Source organism: Amyelois transitella, chromosome 17 (assembly GCF_032362555.1).
Source record: "Amyelois transitella isolate CPQ chromosome 17, ilAmyTran1.1, whole genome shotgun sequence".
Lineage (NCBI taxonomy): Eukaryota > Metazoa > Arthropoda > Insecta > Lepidoptera > Pyralidae > Amyelois > Amyelois transitella.
In genome coordinates this window covers 3,100,546-3,125,042 of record NC_083520.1, presented here as the reverse complement: position 1 = coordinate 3,125,042, position 24,497 = coordinate 3,100,546, and the positions used below count along the sequence as shown (strand labels likewise).

Genomic DNA, 24,497 nt, shown 5'->3' with positions numbered 1-24,497 from the left:
AAACATGTCGTAATATGAAAATTATTTTAGTATGGCGTGTCTTTTCTCCAACTCATGATTATGCAAAAATAAAGAAATAAACGCTGTCAATTTCTTATTTTTTAATTAGACCGCATTCGTTGGCATGGTGACGTAGAGCCACGCCTTCGCTAAGGCCGGCGCCCGCGCACATGATGACATTGTGGTTATATGAAACAACAAATTAATTAAGGCCACTCTCAATTATCAAATAATACCAGTGTTATTATTCTCAAAAGTGGTAACTACCAGTTTATTCATTTTATTAAAGCTTTCTAAGTACATTATTTATGCCTACTTTTAATAGCAACTACTTGAACAATCTAATTTAAAAACAAGTTAAGATTAAAGTTGCAAATGTTTGTTCAAATTTATCACACCCCCAGTATCAGTGGGAGTGTGTCCTGTTATCTGTTCAAAGTAAATTGTTTACATTTTTGAAGTACATCAGTGATGTGGTAGCACACATGAACTAAGTTATGACTCGTTTGATAAAAAGTTGTTTTTCAGGAAGCCCATAGTGACAAGATGACAATCTCAGTCATTAATTACATAATATATCTATGCGTAATATATATTACAACTGATGGATATAAATTACAGCTGTAAAACTATATTATTTTTGTATTCGGCAGTGTAATAATACTTGCTTGTTCATTTGTAAGTGTATTTTAAGACTAAGTGGGAAACCTGAGCACCTTTGATCACGATGAAGGATCCACCCTAAAATATTCACATATTCAAGTCACAAATAACTATTCCAAATATTTTTTAAACACTAAAATGACAATTAGTCAGAAGATTCGCTAAGTTTATTCTTGAAGTAGAGTTTATTTTTATTTATCCTGTTTCGTTTCTAACATAAACATATAATTATTATAATTTTATTCATCATATTCATTAAATTATTGTCCTGTAATAAATACTTTAAAAGTATAATTAAAAAATACGAGTAGGTACATAGACCTGCAGCGCCTGGGTTACGTAACGCAAGGTAAACAATTAGTTATCTACAATTCTAATGCAATATCATAGATAAGTTTATCTGATTATGAGTTGAGTATTTAATCGGTATTAAAACACGGATTTCTTCATTGCCGTCTTATTTTAGTTTTTTAGTTATACCTAACTTATCTGTTTTATTGTTCCAAAACAAATCGATACATAGTTTTAAAGGAAACCGTAATTTTTTTTTATAAAGGCAAGATAATTTAAGTAGTGTCCGACCGAAGGTCTATTTTTGGCCGAAGCCGAAGCCGAAGCCGATTAATCGGCTATCGCCACAACCTTCGGCCGAAGCCGAAGCCGAAGGTTTATATTCTCTCAGCACTCAGTAATTAATTTTGTTCAATATTGTCTACAAGCTACAATTAATATTAAAATCATTTCAAAACCTCAATATTGAAGGTTTATATATTGACTGTTTCATATAGAAGTTGATGATATATCAAAGAGGTGGTTGGTTTAGAGATAAACTAGCTGTTGCCCGCGACTTCGTCCGCGTAAATTTCGAGTTGAATTTTTATCATACAGTCAGATACAGACAGACAAAAAATGTAAAAAAAAAATTCTCTATCCGTTTCAGTCAAAATATTAAATGTACAGAAAAAATATTTTTACCGTTTTATTATATGTAGTATTTTGATTTTCAGTTTTTTTACATAAAATACTCAAACAAAACAAAAAAAATATATTTTTAATAATAAAAATTTAAATGTTGTAATTGTTGGGATTCGAACTTGGACCGCCAACTTCACAGTCTCACGGGCTAACCACTGGACCATCGAAGCCGTTGCGTTGGTGTCGAAATTAAAGTAGACTTCATACATATGGTCACGTCTTTATCCCTTGCGGGGTAGACAGAGCCAACTGACTTGAAAAGACTGAATGGCCACGTTCAGCTATTTAACTTAATGATAGAATTGAGATTCAAAAAGTGATAGGTTGCTCGCCCATCGCCTAAAAAAGAATCCCAAGTTTGTAAGCCCATCCCTTAGTCGTCTTTCACTTATATTTATATGTTATAGGTATAATGTCGTCGTATAATGATAAATGACTTTGAATTTTTAATTTCGTAACTTATTTGCCGGCATACTGATGCCTTGAGTTCATTCAAATGTCGATAACTTTTTTTTTTGTGAACCGATTTTGATGAAACAAACTTTAAATGTTATTCTGAGTTAAAACAAAGCAATTGGTGAAAGTTTGAAGTAAATCGGTTTAGTACTTTCGGAGATAATCGTGATCATACATACAGACAGACAGACAAGAAATTAAAAAAAAATATTTTTGCTCTCTATTATTCATTCTAAGTGTCCCTCTATCCATTTCAGTCGAAAATTTCTTAATGTACAGACAAAATATTTTTACTGTTTTATTATATGTATAGATAAAAGTTTGTGATTTACCTACTGGTAAAAATAATGATTTGATTTCTTACAAAAACACTCGTTTAAATACACGTACGGACTTGTTTTGATGCATGCAATCAGCAATGTCATATTTTGACAGTGACTCCCCGCCGCCTCATGACTTTCGTAACAGTTCGTTCAATCTCGACGGTCGCTCGGACCTTCGGCGAAACCTTCGGCTTCGGCCGGATTTTGGGCCGAAGCCGAATGTTTCGCCGAAGGTGGATTTTTTGGCCGAAGGTGGCCGAAGCCGAAGCCGAAGCCGAAGCTTCGGTCACTTTTAAGCAAATACATTTTACGTGCATTCAAAAAGATATCTGAAAAGTTTAATAACAATTTTATAGTTTCAAGTTAGCCTTCCAACATTTCACATTTTTAATAAGTAGCTATTATTTAATACATTTTACACTTTCATTAGTATGCACTTTTTTTCCAAAGAATAAATATTCCGTACACGTTTTCTCTGAAAACAGATCACATCTATATTTATCAGGAAAGTATGATTGATCCACGGGGTCAGTAGAAAATGCGTCATTACGAGACATGCATAACCCAATAGATTGCATTCGTTCACGCTGCAATATCGTGATAGCTTGATTTAAATATAGATTCCATAAATTCTGTTTATGTACCGTGTGGTTCCCGGCACCAATTTAAAGTAGAGGACTACTCCATTTCTTTCCCATGGATGTTGTCAAAGGCGACAAAGGGATAGGCTTAAATACTTGGGATGGGATTAGGAAGTTTTTTGGCATAATAATCGTATCGAATAATTTTTCATATGTAAAACGTTATGCGACACAATGATTCGTCGAAAACCGTTATCAATATAGTTTCAGTTTTATGTTTTTTTTTGTTCTGTTAATTTTCATTATGAACCTTTGCTGCTGCTCTATATACTTTTGAGATTTCAATCTTTCTCCTTCTAGTCTTAGTGTTATTCTTCTCAGAAGTTGACCGAAATTTGGTTCTTATTTGCTTTTCACCTGTTTTATCTCCAAAATGGTAATAATAAGGTTATTTATTTTAAACAAATTATCTTCTGATTATTAAATACATAAATATAATCACGTCTATATGCCTTTCGGGGTTGATAAAGCCAACAGTCTCGAAAAGACTGATAGGGCACATTGAGCTGTTTATTTTTGTGTTTTTTATTTAAAACAATTTACTAAACCCCTCTATAACCCCCCTAAATACTTGCGGACTTTGGCCAAATCTTTTTTAACGTTTATTTTCATCTTTGTGAGGGCGGGGCCCTACGCATTATCTATGCCTACAAAAAATGCGTAGAGCCCAATTTTATCAAGTATAGGTCGTTCCCATTTCATCGTCATGCGGGATGCAACGTGACTTAAAGGGGGCTCGACAGTTATGATAATAAATATAGGTTCACTTGAGCAAGCTGATAATAACCCTTTAATTAACTACAAGGCTGTGAAAATAAAGCTCTTGTTAACGACAACAAAGAAAAAATGGGAACTTACTACTTCGATCTCTTCGTACCCATGTCTTAAATTTACGGAGGAAAGACAGAAATTGTCATAAGCAATATTATAAATTTACCGATTATAAATTATAGTGATTAACTCTTAATAATATACCTATATTGATCGTTAAAATATCATCCTCTTAGGTACATATATTTAAATGTACATTTCAAATTTAAATGTTAACGAAAGCAGATGTCTCCAGCAGAGCTGAGATCACGGAACTATAAATAGCAAGCCTCTTGGCGAATGCAATCTGATATTAATTCAGACTCTGACAGTTAACGCTAAAGATATCGCTCATGTTGTTAACAAAGCAATTGCAACAGGTTTTGCAGACAAAGTTATTGTTTTTGTCGAGGAAATGCTCACGTTCTTATAATTATGGCGTCTTGAATGCATTACATTCTATTTCTGCACACGTTGGAGTAAATGACGCCAAAATAAATTTAATGAGATTGTTTTTGTTGACGACGAAAATTGATACACGCAGAAAGAGATGCGCTTGAGTTTCATCTCATCATATTATCTTTAATTAATAAGTTAAAAAAAATGTTAGGATGAGAAACAAACCCAACAAATACTTAAACCTACTGAATGGTCACTTCGGCCACATCTGTGAAAATAGCTATCGTTTTACAACTCATTTATTGCCAGCCAGTTTGGATAAATTACAAAATAACAAGTGTTAATGAGGGACAAAAAGCTATAACCGTACTCTTCGAAATCTGACGCGTTGTCTCAGACACACCTCCATTGTACCATCGAGATCCTGCTGTCGAGATTCGAGACAATAGTACGAGATCCGGCTGCAAAATCACTACGTTCATCGCGTAGTTAATCAAACTCACATTTTAACATACATTTATGAATAGGATAATACATAGATAATAGGGTGCCAGTCAATAAGTGGCCGCAAGTAATTTTAATTAAATTAATGTTAATTAATTTTCCACAAAAAATTTCGTTCACTTGTTTTTTAAATAAAATATCATCCACATCATAGAAATGTATGTAAAGAATTCGAAAATCAATGGGTGCCGTTACACACTCGGCCGCAACTACTACGCAGCCAGGTGTAAACAGGTAATATTTTGGTCTATTTATACGTTCATGTCGTACACGCATGTTTTTTATATCAAATTAAAGCTAATTTTTTTTTAATATGATGATATATCGCTGCCTGTGAATAAATGGCCGCAAATTAGGGTTGCTAGCTGTTAAAAACTCGAGGTATCCGAGATAAAGTGAAAGAGAGTTAGCGCGTAACGCCACTTGTTAGACAAGGATGGCGAGTACCAGCTGTGCGAGTATTTGAAGCCATTGCGCACGCGTATAGATAGGGTTCTCAACAGTGCAGCTAAATTATTCTTATATGCTAACCTTCTTTTTGAGCTCGTTATACACAACGTTGTTGATATCATTTATTTATTGAACTTGAAAGTGTTATTACGTTGATAAAAGTAATATTAACATTTTAGAAAAATGAAAAAGTGTTTTTTGTGTAGTAAAACTCAAAATGTAACGAGCTCAAAAAGAAGGTTAGCATATAAGAATAATTTAGCTGCACTGTTGAAAACCCTATCTATACGCGTGCGCAATGGCTTCAAATACTCGCACAGCTGGTACTCGCCATCCTTGTCTAACAAGTGGCGTTACGCGCTAACTCTCTTTCACTTTATCTCGGATACCTCGAGTTTTTAACAGCTAGCAACCCTAATTTGCGGCCATTTATTCACAGGCAGCGATATATCATCATATTAAAAAAAAAATTAGCTTTAATTTGATATAAAAAACATGCGTGTACGACATGAACGTATAAATAGACCAAAATATTACCTGTTTACACCTGGCTGCGTAGTAGTTGCGGCCGAGTGTGTAACGGCACCCATTGATTTTCGAATTCTTTACATACATTTCTATGATGTGGATGATATTTTATTTAAAAAACAAGTGAACGAAATTTTTTGTGGAAAATTAATTAACATTAATTTAATTAAAATTACTTGCGGCCACTTATTGACTGGCACCCTATTATCTATGTATTATCCTATTCATAAATGTATGTTAAAATGTGAGTTTGATTAACTACGCGATGAACGTAGTGATTTTGCAGCCGGATCTTAGACTATGAATCTCGTTTGGCGATAAGGTTCATTATCTGACAGCAAGAGTAAGATCGATCGTTTCCTCGATCAGCCGACGAGTCCAAAGTCCACGACGCGTTGGCAGCTCTCACTGTGAGGCCTTGAGTTACGGCCCGGTTAACTATAGGACTGTATATACTTCTGACAAGTGATATTTTAATAAAGGATGATTTCATATCATGTTCACGATCTCATCCTTAGAGATGCATTGACAATGTTGGAGTACTACAAACACATGGATTAATCAATGATTTATCGATAAACCTATTACCAACAGCCTAAACAGGATGTTAGATATCATAATGTTGTCATTTTAATGTCAACTCTGCCCTTTCATTAAACTTGTTTACGTATGGAGCTGAGATTGCGTCTTTAACAGCTATAATATTTTTAATGTATTCATGACGTGCAGAAACACATTGTACGATGTAGAATGCAAATGAAGCGATTCTATAAAAACGTTTGAAGGCGTGACTCTTACGAGGCATTTCATTGGTCAATTGTATAGAATGTTATCGGATCCTGTCATTCGTGTCGTTTCTAACTGCAATTCAGTAAATTATTGTTGAACAACATCATCGGAATTTTATTGAATGTTCTTTATTTATACATCATTCCTTTTAAAGCTCGCACACCTGTGGAAATAGACAGATGAGATATTAAATGGAAAGATGTACCTAGGTACGGCAAACATTGGGAATACATATTTGAAAGTATAAGACTTATTCGATTTCTCCAATTATTATAGCAGAGAATGCTAGAAGAGAGAAAGAAAAAATAGAATACATAGGTGATAGATACTTGTGATTCGGTCTTCATGTCTTCTAAAGCTATCGTGTCAATGACAAAAGAATTAAATAAAATGCTATCACGTTTATTCAACATATTTATATGTGTACTTAACAATGACCCGGACAGTGGAAGAGATAATATTCTCAATGTCTGTTTCGAGGCCGCTACACGTTTCCACTAATGCTTTAGTTACAGTTTTTCTTCTTCTTCAGTCTTTAATGTTTCATGATTCAAGAAACTTGGCTTCAAAAAACGATGTTAAAAATGCTCGCCTTCTTATTTATTTATTTATTTATGTACACAAAATTATATACAGGAGCATTTATTACAATAATTCTAGTACAAAGGTGCTACTTATTTCACAAGAAATCTCTTCCAGTAGACCCATGAGAGGAAAGATGAATTTTAGAGCGGTATGGCGTGTGCATAAATAACGTTTAACATATTTAACTAAACATACATGCTAGTACTTAAATAAATGACAGTAATAAACTACATAAACATACCAATATAAATATAATATATATAAGTCTATTTGGAGAGATAATAGTCTTTAACTCGTCGTTTGAATGAAGAGAGAGTTTGGGAATCGCGAATATCATGCGGTAAGGAATTCCACAGTCGTACAGCATGAGTAGAGAAGGAGAAAGAGTAGAAGGAAGTCTTGTGGGTAGGAATAGTAAGAATGGTGCGCAAATGGGATCTGCAAGGAGAATTAGACGAATGACGGAAAGAGAAACGATCTTTAAGATAGGAAGGAAAGGCGGGATTAAATAAAATATTAAAAAGAAGACAGAGAATGCGAGTATTTCTACGAAAGCGAATGGGAAGCCATTTCAGCTTAGTACGGTAAATGGAAACATGATCGTATTTTCTTAAGCCAAAAATGAATGAATCTTCTTGTTACATCTATTTAAAAACTAATAATACCATATAGCTTCACAAAATTAGGTTGTTCATAAAAAAAGAATATTTACTGAACCCTGTCTCCAGGCAGAGCAAATTTTATTTTTTAATTCAATGAGACGAACTATTTTTGACATTATTTTTTCTTTGTTCGCAGTATCTATGCACACCCGTCGCATCAGCCAGTTCGCGCCTCTCCTCATTGCGCTGGTGGGGCTACCCGCCCGTGGGAAGAGTCAGCTGGCCCATCGCCTGTCCAGGCACCTCAACTGGAATGGAGAGAGTACTAAAGGTATAACAACATTGATCTCTTAATGCTTCTAGAAACGGAACATCAGTTTTTCTGAAGGTGTTGCACATTGCTTGATAAATTGTACGGGATATCAATTAGATTCTTCAAATTGTCTGGCCATCATAGAACTGTAGATGACTGTAAACATCCCCTATCTAGGCCTAGTTGGGTCAAATATGATTTCCATATAACAGAGAGACAGATCTATGCTACGAAATAAATGATGATGAAGTATATTTTGTTTAGCAATGAATATTTTTACAAACAAACATCGCATCGTACGATGATAGCACTACCTCAATAATTCAGCTTTGATTGTTTACTATAAAAGTAGGCATTACTTATTTTCTGACTTTAAAAAGGACTCCTTTTTAAAGTCAGTTAAAAATAAATCTCTCTTTTCAAGTTCAAAGTTCTCATTTTCCGACAATCGAACCACTCGTTGTAACTGAATTACATATTGTTAAAAGTTGTATAGCGCACTGGCCGCTAAGAAAAAAAAGTAAATTTTTGTAATATGAAAAATGACGAGCTTCTTTTGTTATTTTTCACAAGAATGGTTTAAGACGAATTATAGATAGGATTGTTTTTATGTTTTAAGAATTTTTATTATAATTTTCTTTATTTTTACCAACACACAGTTTTTTTTATTTTACATCCCGGCTAATTATCTAAACATTTGGTCCTTACGAGCCGAATTGTAGTAACCAGTAGTAGAATATTTAAGCAAAGTTTTTCGTGTAAGTGCCGGGGTAAAGGAAGCAGTAGGTCTTCGACGGTGATACCAGGCGCTGCAATAGCGGTGCTTTGGAGGTATAGCATCAGCATCATTGAGCGAAGTCTACTCCCGCAGCAGTGCGGCGGAAGAGATCGTGTGTTGGTAAAAGGACAGAGCCGAGCCGTGCGTGACTAATACAAACATAACAATTTAAGTGATTTTATATAACAATGGAGCTTATAAACGTGCAAAATAATATTATGATACAATTAAAAAAGTCCGAAGTTAACTTTAAAAAGAGTCCTAAGGATAGATTGTCAAAATCATACATTGAAACGAGACTGCAAGTTATAGAAGCAAAATGGACTGAATTTACAGCAAACCACTATAAACTTTTACAAATAAAGGAATTATCAGACTGTAGTTATTTCAAGGACTCACTGTATGACGACATGGAGGAATTTTATATCGAGTTCAAATCAGAATTAAAAGATTTAGTAGCAAAATTGTGCAATCCAAATCAAGACTTAGGTACATCCGAGTCGTCGTCGTTCAACACTGCATTTAGTAACAGAGGTAACGTGAAGCTGCCGAAAATATCCATACCAGTTTTCTCAGGAAGATATACAGAGTGGATGACGTTTCGGGATCTCTTTATTTCATTAGTTCATAACAATAGTGCCATTGACGACGTGCAGAAACTACATTATTTAAAGGGAAGTATCACCGGGGAGGCAGAGCAACTGCTACGTCATATTCCAATTACAAATGAAAATTACTCGCAATGTTGGTCGATGTTAGAGAGCCGGTATGACAATAAACAATATTTGGTGAACTGCATATTAAATGGGTTTTTTAGTAAAAAGAAGATAGAAACAGAGTCTGCCACCGCCATTAAAGATTTATTAGATAGCACATTAGATATGTTAAACGGAATAAAGAACTTGGGTATTGATGTACAGTCTTGGGATATTTTAGTTATATATTTTGTTAGTTTAAGGTTAGATCAAGAGTCTCGTAAGCAATGGGAATCTTTTGTAAGCGAAATATCTTCTCAGTCGAACCAATTGCCTAATTTTATACAGTTTAAGGAGTTCTTAGAAAAAAGATATCATTCATTAGAATTTTTAGACCCCAAAGTAAATGATTTTAACAAAACTAAAAATAAAATTAGTAACATGATTAATAATTCCTCAAAAATTGTAACTATGTTCGAAAAAGAAATAGTTTGTATATATTGTAAAGGTAGTCATAGGCTTTGTAACTGTAAAGATTTTTCTAATTTAGAGTACAGCGCAAGGCGTCAGTTCGCTGAAGTTAATCGAATATGTTATAACTGTCTTGTGCCAAATCATTCAGCGAAATATTGCCGCAGTACAACTAACTGTGGCACGTGTAAAGGGAGACATCATTCTCTCTTACATCAATATTCTGTAAATAGATTAAAAGAACATAGAACTGAAAGTGAGACTGATGATCAGTGCCAAGTTAACCTTGACTCACCTACATTGTTAGAAGAGAATGTTAAACACATTAGCAGTCACCTCTCTCGAGGAAATACAAATCATGTTTTGCTTCCCACAGCTTTAGTCACAACCGAAACTAATAAAAATCAAAGACGCACTCTTCGAGCTCTAGTCGATCAATGTTCGGAAACTTCATTCGTTACAGAAGGCATGGTACAACAGCTGGGGTTGAGGAAGTTTTATACAAACTGTAGGGTTTCGGGTTTAGGTTGTGGCAAAAGTATTAATTCAAGAGCTATGGTTATTTTACCAATACGTTCTCTAATTAGACCTGATTATATAAGAAATGTTAAAGCCTATGTAATTGATAGTATAACCACTATTGTTCCATCCAAGACAATTGGGATTTCTTGGGTAGCACTTAATAGCCTAAAGTTAGCTGATCCTAAATATCATACACCTAACACAATCGATGTTCTGTTAGGTGCTGAGGTTTACAGCAACATTATTAGAGAAGGTCTCCTCAAATCACCCTCTGGAACTGCGATCGCCCAAAACACTACATTAGGGTGGATAATAAGTGGCAAAGTAACATCTCATAGACAAAGTTGTTATAATAAATGTGTAAATATTAATTAATGTTTTGTATAACAGATTACAATAATTAGGATAAGATACATATGGTTTTGGAATTTAAAACAGTAAAGGAATTAGATTATTCAAAGAACTTGTTTCTTTGAATTTATACTTTAGTAGGTATTTTTAATCTGGAACTGTTGATTGACTGTTAATTTCGGATAATGTTCTAAATAAGTGTTAAAACATGTGGTGTAAATATGGACATATATATATTTGATGTAACATGCTTATTAATTACTTAAGTTCCATGATATTTGTAACTCACACTAGTTAGTAGAGACTACTGATTCTCTAAAATATTCCCCTTATAGTATATACCGTTAGTGTATATGATTCATTACTTAATTTCCAGTAAATAGTCTAGGTAGAGTTATTATCATTGACGAAGGAAATTATTAACCTACTCATTACTTTTGTTCTTTTTCATTCCTTATTATACAGTCCACTTGTTAAGAAAAATTAATGTTTCATTGAACAAAGTTACAATTATTATTTATATGATAATAAGACTTTTACTTAGTGTTTGATTTATTTATATAGAAAAATGAGAATTTAATTGGATAAATGAACTGTGCAACTGAACTGAACCCTAAGGGAAATTAGACATTTTGTATTTTGAATTTTTTGATATACTAAGTATAGGTAGTTAGCCATGGCAGGCAGATAGATTGAAAGACTGTCGTCTTTGGCGGGCAGAATGTTAAAAGTTGTATAGCGCACTAGCCGCTAAGAAAAAAAAGTAAATTTTTGTAATATGAAAAATGACGAGCTTCTTTTGTTATTTTTCACAAGAATGGTTTAAGACGAATTATAGATAGGATTGTTTTTATGTTTTAAGATTTTTTAATATAGTTTTCTTTATTTTTACCAACATACAGTTTTTTAATTTTACATCCCGGCTAATTATCTAAACACATATGAAAACCTAAATGCCCTACAAATGATGAGATGAGATGTTTCGTTTATCGCACTTGTAGTAATTCTACATATATTTATATTAATTTCCTGCCATGACCCAGATGTTGAGTTTGCTCTTGAGAATAAACTGATCACGACTTACGTAATCTTATGTACTGAAGATTATTACTATCTTGATTTTATTTATCATATCCACAGATTGTCCTAGCTGTAGAAATGAGACCACGGACTAAGTGTGTATTCATAAAAGTTGTTTTAGTACTTATACATTATATAATCACGTCTTTATACCTTACGATAGCCAGAGCCAACAACAGACTATAGGGTCGATCACTTTCAAATGTATGCTTGGGTTTATGTGTTTAATTATGAAATTGATATTCACAAATATTGGCAGCTTGGGTTCCTAGATTATCGAAAAAAATAATAAAGTTATCGTTTTCTAACCTGTGTTTCCCTTTTTAGTTTTCGACTGCAGTCAATACCGTCGCAGACACATGGCTCTCTACGGTAGCCATGATATCTTCCGCGCGGACAACCAGCAGGGCTCCGCTATACGCCGGCAGAGCGCTAGGGAGGCGGTACAAGATGCCGTTCTCTGCTTGAAGGATGGGAACAGCGTTGCTGTAAGTTACTATTTCTATTATTTCACCAGATTTATCTTTATCAAAGATACTTTTCTAAGGCGGACCTCAGGCCTCAAGCAAGTCACGGAGATATTTTGAACTATTCCAAAAGCGGGATGGTCTCAGACCTTTAAAAACTTCTTTCGCAATAAATTTCAAATATCAAATCTCTTAATAGCAGATGGGTATCGCATTCATGTTTTTAGTACGTTCGGTTGAACAAAATTGCATTCAAGAAAATAACTAAATAACAGTTTGTAATTCATTACAAGTGTTTATTTTTGTATACTACATTCATTCAGTACAAAAGAAGATATATCGAAAAGTCACGCGACTGTTTTTATAAGTAATCCACCATTTGTACTAAAATGATAATACCTACCAACGATATTAACAGTGATTATGATAATACTGAAAGTCATCATACTTAAAATATTTTTAACATGGAAAATAAGCTTATCAGGGTTAACATTCTAGATATTTGTATATGTTTCTACAAGATAACTGCTCCTGCCTATCAATAAAACTTTACAACAGCAAAAATTGCGATAAAGTTAAATCATGTTTGATTTAGACTATTAACTGTATTAGAATATTGTGACGCACTGTCTAGAGATGGAGATAACATATCATCTACGACTTTAAGATAGATTATAAATATCGAAAACATACTCATCCTTTTTTAAATACAGTTGTTCTTTTTCAGATTTTTGATGGCACCAACATTACTCGTGAGCAGCGCCGTGAGTTGAATGACTATTGTCTCAATGAGATGGGCTTCAGGATTTTATTCATTGAATGTGTATGTGAAGACCAAGAGCTCCTTGAGAGGAACATTATTGAGATCTTGCATTATTCAGCTGATTATAAAGACATGAGTGAAGAAGAAGCAGTAGATGATCTGCGGAAGAAGTTAGAGCATTACATGAGACAGTACGAGCCAATTGACGCTGGTGTTGAAGATATAAGTTTCGTGCGAGTTGAGAATATGGGTGAAACAGTGACTGCTCATAAAGTTGCTGGGCAGAAAGAATCCGGGATACTGGGATATTTGTCTGGAATGAGAGCCTTACCGCAAACTTTATATTTCACTCGGGTAAGTTTATTTTACGTTACTATGATTTATATCATGTTTAGTACAACCTGCACGAGTAGGTTTAATAATTATCTATGCGAAATACTAGAGACTATATAGTAAATATTGATGTTATTACTTAATTATTATTCTCAAATCATCAATTAATGTTTGAAATTGCATCATTAAATTGACTATGTCAGTTCTTTCCCTAAGTTGTTTAAGATTTTCCGTAGATAAAGTTGTTATTAGAACATTTATGTAACTGAAACGGACATAATTTATTTTATCAACATGGTATGTAAACATACTAACGTTTTTAGAAAAACAAGATATGTTAGTTCAGCTGGCGTGTTGCCGCAGCTGCATTTTACTAGAGAAACTTACGATGTTATGTCATTCTCTAGGAAAAATTCATTATGGTGTAAAATTCATAAATAAAATAACTTTGTAGTCAAACGGTGACGATAGTTGATCTATCTATTGCTTTTCATTGTTCATAATGGTTTACGAAATCAAAAGTTCGATCTTAAAGAAATTGTTTATTGTAAAGCTAATTCGATGACAATAAATTAAAATATGGTTATAAACATTTATCATTATGACGAACCCATTAAATTTAGATATAAAACTAGATAGTATTCTTCGAAAATATTAGTTGTTAACTTTGATGATAAGTAACAATCGCTAGATATGGATGATTGATTATTATTCTTTTGTATCTTCTTTATATTATTCACCAGTACATTTTGCATTGTATACAATGATTCATCCTGTGAGTAAATATTTACCTAAACGCACTTTTCTCCTTATCCACGATACCGCCAGCTCTCGGCTGACGATCTTTTCATTTCAAATAGCTATAAAAAAGTAGAAGCTTAAAATGTTTGGGTTCAGATGTTTTTTGGTGTTCTACGTTTTCTTCTTGTTAAAATCGTCTAATTGAGGCATTCTTATAGAATAAGCAGGAATAGGGCTCGGTCGTCTGCTGTACGCGGTGTGGCATCAACAGCGTTTATCTAGCCTCATTATTAACAGGCAATAAGCAGGCAATTTTTACTAATAAATTATTCATATAATTTTATTTCAGCATTTAAATGTCAATCCTCATCTAATTCCTATTTCTCTCTACAGCACGGCGAGAGCGAATACAATGTCCTGGGTCGCATAGGGGGTGACGCGTCTCTTTCTGCTCGAGGACAGACCTACGCCCATGCGTTGGCTGAGTACATGAATCCCTTGGCCACCAGGGAGGCCTTCTCCGTGTGGACATCGGAACTCCGCCGCACTAAGCAGACCGCCGCTGAAATCAGGGCTCCCAAACGAGCGGTCAGGGCGCTCAATGAATTGGATGCTGTAAGTACCACATCTTATACATACATACATATGTTCACGTCTATATCCCTTGCGGGGTAGACAGAGCCAACAGTCTTGAAAGGACTGAATGGCCACGTTCAGCTATTTGGCTTAATTATAGAATTGAGATTCAAATAGTGACAGGTTGCTAGCCCATCGCCTAAAAAAGGATCCCAAGTTTGTAAGCCTATCCCTTAGTCGCCTTTTACGGCATAAATGGGAAAGAGATGGAGTGGTCCTATTCTTTTTTGTATTGGTGCCGGGAACCACATCTTATATGATTATTAATTTGAAGTGTAGCGTATCTAACGTCCTTCCCTTTTCTGGAAGATAAGGAGACGGACCTAGAACAGCGATAGTTATTATGTTCAAATTTCTTAGAAGTCAGCATTACTTAATCGATCTACGAAAGACCTCATATTATTTGTTTTCGTTGGTAACTTTTGCTCAATTGATGTTGTTTTAAAGATGATTACAGTAGAATGGCATGTGATAAGTACCATAAAACACCCTCTTAAATATTTCTTAAACACAATCTTTCTTGAATCAACCGAGTTGGCTAAAATTTCATTGCACATGGTACATAAATGCAGTGTAAACAAGTCGAAAATAACAATAACAAAGTAATTCATTAAACGCGTATCTTGCATTGACACCGATCTCTATCACAATATACGGGTGCTTATAAATATAAAATACAAGCCGCCCCGATATCATTTATGTATATATAAACCTTCCTCTTGAATCACTATATATATTTAAAAAAACCGCATCAAAATCCATTGTGTAGTTTTAAAGATCTTAGCATACATACATATATATAATCACGTCTATATCCCTTGCGGGGTAGACAGACACAACAGTCTTGTAAATACTGATAGGCCACGTTCATCTGTTTGGCTTTAATTCAAATAGTGACAGGTTGCAAGCACATTGCCTAAAAGAAGCATCTCAAATTTATAAGCCTATCCCTTAGTCGCTTTTTATCGTTATTGGTGCCGGTATTGATCTAAGATCTAAGCATACAAATATATCTACAGAGGGACAGACGCGGGAAGTGAGTTTGCTTTATATGAGTACTATGTAGTGATTTATTTCCATTTAATTTGTTTTGTCAAATTTGTTATTATTTGAGTCATCACAGTAGCCCTTTATTTTCAACCAACTTCAAAATAAGTGGGAAAATCTAATAATCAGAATTATTTATACAATAATAATAATCAGAATTATTAATTAAGCTATGTTTGATAGCTATGAACGTGCTTTAACATGGGTATACGTCTAATGAACTGTTCATGTCCTTATCAGAAAAGTTGGAGAGTGGCGTGATATTATGAAAACACGATTAGGCTCATATCGGGCCCAAATATGTTTCCAACGATTTGTGTTGCAAATAATATGTTTAAAAAAAATAATATTACACTATTGCAACCCCGGTAGTTGGTCACTACTTATCGAAGAAATATTAGATTGGAACAACTATACTAGATAACGCATGCAATGAATATAGTTAATGCTATAGTGACTTCCGAAAGAAATTGGTTCTGTTGAGCTGGGGGGCCAGATAGATATAAATTTCTTACAGTAGATCTACCTATACCATAAGAAGCACCATGTGTCAGAAATAACACTTGAAAGTAACTACATAATAAATGTTTTCGCAAATTGTAAATTCTTATCGCTATAATAAATTACTTTACGACGGAGGCATAGCACGATTGTTATTCGTTTGATAATGTAGGTTGACTCAACGAAATATATGGTGATCATAAATTATTTCAATATTGTTCTCATTACAAAAATATTTATTTGGATTAATATTCTACAGCCGTGTCGTTTCCAATGGAGTAGAATGAACCCTTTTATTTATTTTCACAATATAACAGTAACATATACAAAGATGTACTAACCTTTATGTTTTTCAAATAAATGTATTGGTTGATTTTGAAAAAGTACATCAAAAATTAGTAAGGCGGATTGGGTTTGTACAACTCGAGGTTTTTTAAAATGAATAGTAATATTTTAGAAGTAGTTATTTAGATAAAATATGCGTTTAACTTACAAAGACTCTCTTTTAACAACTTTTTAAATGCAAGATGTCATGAAAGAGAAACCTAAAATACCTATAAATAATAGTCTGTGGTTGCAATATCTAGAATTTATACGCCGTTGTTTACTAAAGACACTTCATCCATCAAAGTCTCGTGAATCAACAAACATTGGTGACCATGAAATTCTTTGAAATCATGGTGTTATTCAAAACAGTAACAGTAAACAAAGTTTTATTTAGGTGGCCTGATATATTTTCAATTATTGTACCCTCTTGAGCTTTTAAACCTATCGTCTCTGTCTCGTGCTATTGCATTGCATATGTTATTGATCCAATAATGCCGTTTGAGGTGCTACGTTTGGGTATTAATAATCAAAATCTTAATGCTGTTTGAAATCTTTTAAGTGACCTATAACAATGCAATTTATAATTTGTCCAGATGATCTTTCTTTCTTTCTTTTCTATATTATGGCTTCCGCTGGACTTTCGGTGATTCTGGCAATGTCATGGTTTAAAGAGACAAGAATGATGGTCTAGATGGTCATGTATTACTTGTTGCAAAGTTAATAATCGATAATAATACGGAACAATAGGTTTTAAAATTTCATTGGGCGTTGGAAATTACTTGATATATTTGTTTTTTATATAACGTGACAAAAGCTTTAATTTCTTTTATAATCAAAGCATAAAAGCTGGGTTGGTTTCATATTTAGATGTGGTTCAAGATAAATTTTCTGATGCCATGGACGGTTATAGACTAAACGCGGGCTCCTCCCCAAAGAAGACGAACTTGAGACAAATGCCAGGAAAATGATGACTTTGTCTATTACTTGGACACATTTCAGGAATTGTGTCGGAGAAATACATTACCGCGCATAGGGTTGCCAGGGTCGAGCAGATCTGCGAGTTTGCCGTAGCGATCGTGGAGTCTCGATCCTAGAGCCGGATATGCTGGCCACATTCTAATATCAAGGACACAAAGAGATTTTTAAGGAGTTTGTTTGAGAAAGCAAAAGCGACAGCATCGCACTCCTCCCATGATTCGGCTCATTTGATCCTCCCATGACCGTAAAGTTAGAAGAGCCATGAGGGGTGGTGGGATAAGTCGGGCACATAATTTTTTATCTATTCCAGACGCTTGGCAACCCTGGGTGTGTTGTAAATATCTAGAACGGCGTGGAATATCACCGCGTATAAATATAGCGTTCTAGTTATGAACAACTTGCAATATGTTGAACAAATAGTCTATTATTGTGAGGACCATGACTTACACACATTCATTTGAATGACACCTACTGATGATTGCGTAATGCACACATTTTTTAATTAAAATTCTGATTTAACTACGATAAAAATGTGAGTAAATTATTCACTTTTTCGATGGATTTCTTCGATTTATTTATCATTTATTGTATGTACACTACCCATGATTTGCACACTACCCATGATTTTCCCTAAGTAAAGTAAGCTTTTGTTTATTTGGCGAAAAACTGCCTAAATATCTTACAATGTTTTTACTACTCTGTCGGTTGTTGCTAACAAAAGGTTAATTCATGTATTGACGTCACATAACGACCCAAGTGGAATCATTGACTACACAAGAGTTAATTCAAATTGATGTAGGTACTCCTTACGTTTTGTCTCTTAGTACGAAGTCCAATGTGACCTATTATGTTGTTCTATTGGTATGTGACGTGGTCGTGGTAGCGGCCGCCACGCCGGGAATATGACTGAGGGTAGCCCATGCTCCCGGCACCAAAGTTTTAGGCGATGGCACCGTGTGGTTTTAGTGGGTTCGAGCCCCACATAACTCGTCCGGTTTGCGAAGGTCTTTCCACACGTTAAAAAAAACTTGCAAAAGCAATTAAATTTTACAATAAAAATAAATTTGGCATAAATTTTGATCTGTAATGATCTTTGTTAACCGCCAAGTTTCTCTTTTCCTGGTTCCACTTTTCGAAATAACGCTTACCTATTCCAATCAGTTGCGCTAATCTAAATGATTGGACGTTTATCACAATTTGAAGTACGACAACCTCATGGCTTAAAGTATTATTACCTAGTATAACCCCTTACTTAACCAATGAAGGTCCCTGATAACCTTCTAGTTGTCTTTTCTAAACACCAATTTCTCTTCCTCCCCAGGGTATTTGCGAAGGGCTGACTTATGAGGAGATGCAAGAGCGTTTCCCCCAGGAGTTCGCATGGCGGGATCAGGACAAGCTGCGGTACCGGTATCCATGGGGAGAGTCCTACATCGACATCATGACGAGGCTCCGCCCCGTGCTGTCGGCCCTGGAGGACGAGCATAACGTCATCGTGGTAGGACACCAGGCTGTGCTGCGTTGCATGCTTGGATACTTCCTTGATGCTAAACTTGGTAAGTTGTAAAGTCAATTTCCTTTTGCTATTACATTGTTAGATATAATACCTATAAGTTCTTAAAGATATAAGAACTTAGTTCTGTCACATTTTGGTATTAAGTATTTAAAAGAAACGCAATGAAAATAGTCTTTTAAATTTCGCAAAAAAATTATGGTCGTGGTCAATAACAGTTAAGTACCTCCTGAATATACTTACCTACAGAGCAAAAGATCATTATCTTTTTATTAATCTTTTGTTAAAAGATTAATTGCGTCCATAATTTGACAAGCATTGGCTTTCGTTAAGGTCTATGTAAGTAGGTTCCACATACCATTAGAAACTGATAATGTGTTAACTGGAAAATACCTATATCGTTGTATGATAATAGTAAATTGCTGTGGTTATAATGACGCAAATGAACATAGGTATTTTCAGCTATTTTGAATAACGAAAGCATCTCATGTGATGTTTGCTGTTACATATCCAAATCTAAATAATTCCATGAGAATCTGTAAAAATAAAGTAGTGTTCCGGTAAATTAATTTCTGTCGTGACACTAGTTAGTATAGCACACTCGAAAGTGCCACAATAAATAAACTCTCGCCAACAATTCTCAGAAACAAAGATTTGAAGCGTAATTTTCTACAAAAAAATCTAAAGGTCCCTGCGTATAAAGTTATAATTAATCAAATAAATATCATGTTTATTTCCAGACGAACTCCCGTATATGAACGTGCCCCTGCACACCATAGTGAAGCTGACGTCATACGGCTACAAATACAAGGTGGAGATGATCAAGATGCCGGTGGAATGCGTGGACACACACCGCATGCAGCCCAAGGTAACGAACATTTTGAACTAGCAAGGCTTTAGTCAAAGTCAAAGTCAAATCATTTATTTGTTAGAATACAATTTTTACAATCAGATGGTCACGATATAATTAAGTACATGCATTCTGCCTTATAATCAGGCGTAAATTAGGATTTAGATAACTGACATCCAAATACAATCAGCGCTTAATTAAAATTCTGTTACAAATTTACCTATCTGTAAAGCTTTAACACCATAATAAACAGTAATACAGAATACACATCGTTATTCTGATTTCTGATAAGTATATGTATATCTGAATATCTGAGGCTGATGCCTCTGCCTGATGATGAATCTGGAAAAATAAATCTGCTATTAACTATTAGACCGGAATTAAGAAATCATTACAAACAAACGGGAGAAAATCTTTATAGGTGTTCAGGTCGTCAGTGCTAATACCTAATATCTTCAGCATGGGATCATGGTCATTGTTAGACCCAGGGTTAGGGTCTTTTTTGGTGAGAGCAAAATCGGGACAAAAAACCAGATGACCAAACCATGATGACAATGGCACTACAGGTTAAACAATGTTTGAAATGGGTCTTGCAGTTTTATATAACCTGTGATCTTGCCAAACTATAAATCTTGGCACAATACTCTTATAAAAGTATTGTTTTATCCAAATTGATATTATTGACACAAAGTCAAGGTTGCCAAGAAGATAATTAAATAGTATCATAACGTGTCCGGTAGATACAGATAAATGTAAGTGAAACTGTAAGTCACGAATTAAAGTCATGATGCCAATGAGACGAAAATAAAAAATTAGAAATTGGGCACAAGTAAATATTCTTTCTAAAAATCACAAACATCTCGTAAAAATTCTATACAGCGTAATTTTATCAAAGTAATATTTCCATCAACCTTGACATTATTTTTTTCAAAACTAAAGGAAAATCAGGAAACAAAAGAAACTCTTATGATACGGGTAGCTATAAGCCACAGAGACACCACTAAAATATTATAATATATGTCACTTCTTTATAGAAAATAGTTTCGAGATTTCCCCCCAAAATAATGTTCAATTTCCCATGTTACAGAATTGTTCCATCAACCGGACGACGGCGGACGCATTGGTGACGGTTCCATCACACTACGACACCTTACCATCCAACATATGGCAGAACTCCGAAGCACAACTTTAGGGGCCTCGGCTCGACCCTCGTGGTCACCGGACCTTACCACTTCAGCATTAGGGCCTCAGCCCCTAGACCTTGTCGGGACACGTCCACGGTTGTGAAAAACCTGGACGAAACGCGCCTCCTTTAAGTCTCTAAGACTATACAAAGGACTCCTGTGTGAATCTCACCTTGTATTGCTTTGAAGTAGCATTTCAAGACTAGTTTAAACAAGTGTCGTCAATTAAGACGTGCCCTTAGTATTTCAGATCTTAGCTCAAGGAATGTACAAGAATGTGATGAATTTTGTATGATATTGTCTTTTCCATTTACTAATAAGACTGAGAGTATCTTACCCAATCCATGATCATCAGATTCAACCTCATATACCTAAACTATGTGTTCTTTAGTTGCGTAGACGACTTTGGTATTTGCTTTGTTTAGTTTAATTTTATCGTAATCAAGAACATAATTAAGATCTACGAATTGAATGTATGTGTTTGTTGTAAGTTTCATTTTATGTTAGTGAAGTAAAATAGGTTACCGCTTGATCTTATCTTGCGATAAGTTAATATCTTAACTCTAGCATCATTTGTAACTGCATATAAGTTTATAACTGTTTTCAAGATAGCATCAGATATCTTAAGATAAGTCGTGTGCAATTGTTTAATCACTCACTATTGCGTTATATTTTAAATGATTAGTAAGTCTTAAGCCGGGATTAATACCGCAATTTCACAGTTATGCTGTCACTTGCTTTATCTAATTAAGCGTTGATATCTCCGATTTATCACTAGGTATATGATATTGAAACGTACTTAGCATAGATTTTTTCGTAAATAGTTAAATCCCAATGTTGGGGCCGTAATTACAGAAAATAGTTTATTTTAATGTAAGTTGTAAATGTACGGATTGAGGTAAGCGTTTGATATTGCAGTAAAATTTGTAAGCTTCTTTATTGGATAAGAAGAAATATGATGAATGTCTTAGATGACATTGGGATTTTTTATAATAAATAGAACTAATAGTTTAAAAGTTGTTTTATTTAAACGTAGCACCAACCTTAATTCTTATTTGAAAATAAGAGTAGGTGCCGACTATAGTAGTTATGGCCGCTACTCGGAAAGGGTGCAGACCTAAGTAAGTCGTCTATCTGGTTAATATTATACAAATGCTTGAGAAATCGAAATAAAATAAGACTAAGTATATGCTAAACGTCGCATTACTTTGACTGAAAAAAAAGAGACTCAAATAAACTTTTAAGGAAAACTTTGAAGAAGAAGACAAAGACGATTTAAAATAGTGAAAAATTAAGTCGGGTTACATAGATACCCTGAACTTAGATCAGCTTAAAAAGATTAATGAACTTAAACAATACTAAAAACGTTATATTATGTGGTTTTATTAATCTGTTTCATATCCAATATGTGGCCGTAGCAAAATAAACAATGGGCTGTCATGTTCTTATGACGAAAGTCAAAATGGCAAAGTTATGACCAAAATACTTCATTCCGCAACAGTTAAATATAAATTAATTGAAACTTTCTCTATAAGTAAATATCTAAGTATTCTTACGAGAAATTAAATACTTTAAAATAAAATTACAGTCAGTATCCCAAGAAATAAGAATCACTTGCTACGTAGGTACATAAAATTTTTGTTATCTATTAAAAGATAATTTATTCAGTGAATGTATAATAAGTAACGTTCTCTGAAACTGAAAAAAAAAGATGTTGTTTCAAACTGTAGCCACTTTTTTGTTTATTTTTGTTCGCAATTAAACAAAGTGCTAAAAATTTAAAATTTATTTTATATAGTAGCAATAAAAAAATATTCAAACATCAAATATCGCTATAGATCTTCCCGACGCGTACAAATAAAATAAAATTGTCATTTTTTTTTCGGGAAAGATGCGTGATTTTCTGTACCTATGTACATATGTAATTGTCAAATGGAAAGTACACGTACCTAGTTGCGTTGGAAGGAGACGGTGTGTCTCGCCGTCATGATCGATCACTGCGAAGGCCGACGGAACCGGAATGTCTACATTGGGTACATTCTCTTCAGTGTGATAAATAAAGGTGATTTCACATATTCGCCACGCACGCGGAGACGCTAGGTGGATCTTTGACTAAAAAGTCAATCACAGAAAAGGTTTACCTACGTAATGTGAATTAGGACAGTTATATAAGTATATGCCGTGCAGTGCCGTGCCGTGTGGTTCCCGGCACCAATAGAAAAAAGAATAGGAAGACTCCATCTCTTATTCATAAACATAACATAACATAAAATCACGCCTCTTTCCCGGAGGTGTAGGCGGAGACTACATACATCTTTCTACTTGCCACGATCCCTGCATACTTCCTTCGCTTCATCCACATTCATAACTCTCTTCATGCAAGCTCGGCGGTTTCGGGTACTCTTGACCTTACTAATGGATGTCGTAAAAGGCGACTAGGGATAGGCTTATTTATATTCTTGAGATTCCTCTTTTAGGCGATGAGCTAGCAACCTGTCACTATTTGAATCTCAGTCCCAAACGGCTGAACGTAACCTTTCAGTCTTTTGATCACCGTTGGCTCTGTCTAACCCGCAAGTATATACCCGCATAGACGTGCTTATATGTCATATAATTATAACCTAATCTTGTAATTCTCCTTTAAACATAGCAACGTGAATATTACACTATTTAAATCTAACACAAGTACAGCAATATTTTCCAGATTACTGGGTATGTTTATATCTACCTATATCTTAGTTTAATACATACATACATTCATATTATTTCATATTATCACGTCTATATCCCTTACGAGGAAGACAGAGCCAACAGTCTTGAAAAGACCGAAAGGCCACGTTCAGCTATATGCATATCTAAGGATAAATTTTAAAGAAAATGCACATCTATTATTAATAGGCTATAAAGAGGGAATTAAGGAATTTAGCAAATTAAAAACTTAGTACTTTTTTGGAACTAGATATTGTCCCGTGTAACGACAGGCAGAAATTCCAAAAATCATTGATCCACCATTTTGATTTTTTGGTAATAACTTTTAAGTACAGACATCGGTCAGTTACCCATTTAATTATTTTATTTTATAGATTTTTGTATCGTTAATGTAAGTTGAATGATCTCTGAGATCGCTCGTTCTATAGTTAAGTTCGTAACTAAAATTAAAAACTGACTGGTAGAAAATGCTTCTAGCATTAAGTCCGCCAATTGTACTATACATTTGTATTT

The 24,497-nt window shown here is 34.4% G+C and overlaps 1 protein-coding gene across 1 annotated transcript in view; it reads left to right on the top strand.

The window, feature by feature from the left end:
* Nucleotides 1-22,291, top strand: part of LOC106143430 (6-phosphofructo-2-kinase/fructose-2,6-bisphosphatase) — a 32,573-nt gene extending 10,282 nt beyond the window's left edge. Inside the window, exons 3-9 of the mRNA XM_013345510.2 lie at nucleotides 7,922-8,056; nucleotides 12,263-12,423; nucleotides 13,130-13,519; nucleotides 14,633-14,854; nucleotides 19,050-19,284; nucleotides 19,982-20,109; nucleotides 21,179-22,291. Of these exons, the coding sequence (XP_013200964.2) occupies nucleotides 7,922-8,056; nucleotides 12,263-12,423; nucleotides 13,130-13,519; nucleotides 14,633-14,854; nucleotides 19,050-19,284; nucleotides 19,982-20,109; nucleotides 21,179-21,283 (1,376 nt within the window). The 3' untranslated portion in view covers nucleotides 21,284-22,291. The remainder of the gene's footprint in view (nucleotides 1-7,921; nucleotides 8,057-12,262; nucleotides 12,424-13,129; nucleotides 13,520-14,632; nucleotides 14,855-19,049; nucleotides 19,285-19,981; nucleotides 20,110-21,178) is intronic.
* The last annotated feature ends 2,206 nt before the right edge of the window (nucleotides 22,292-24,497 follow it).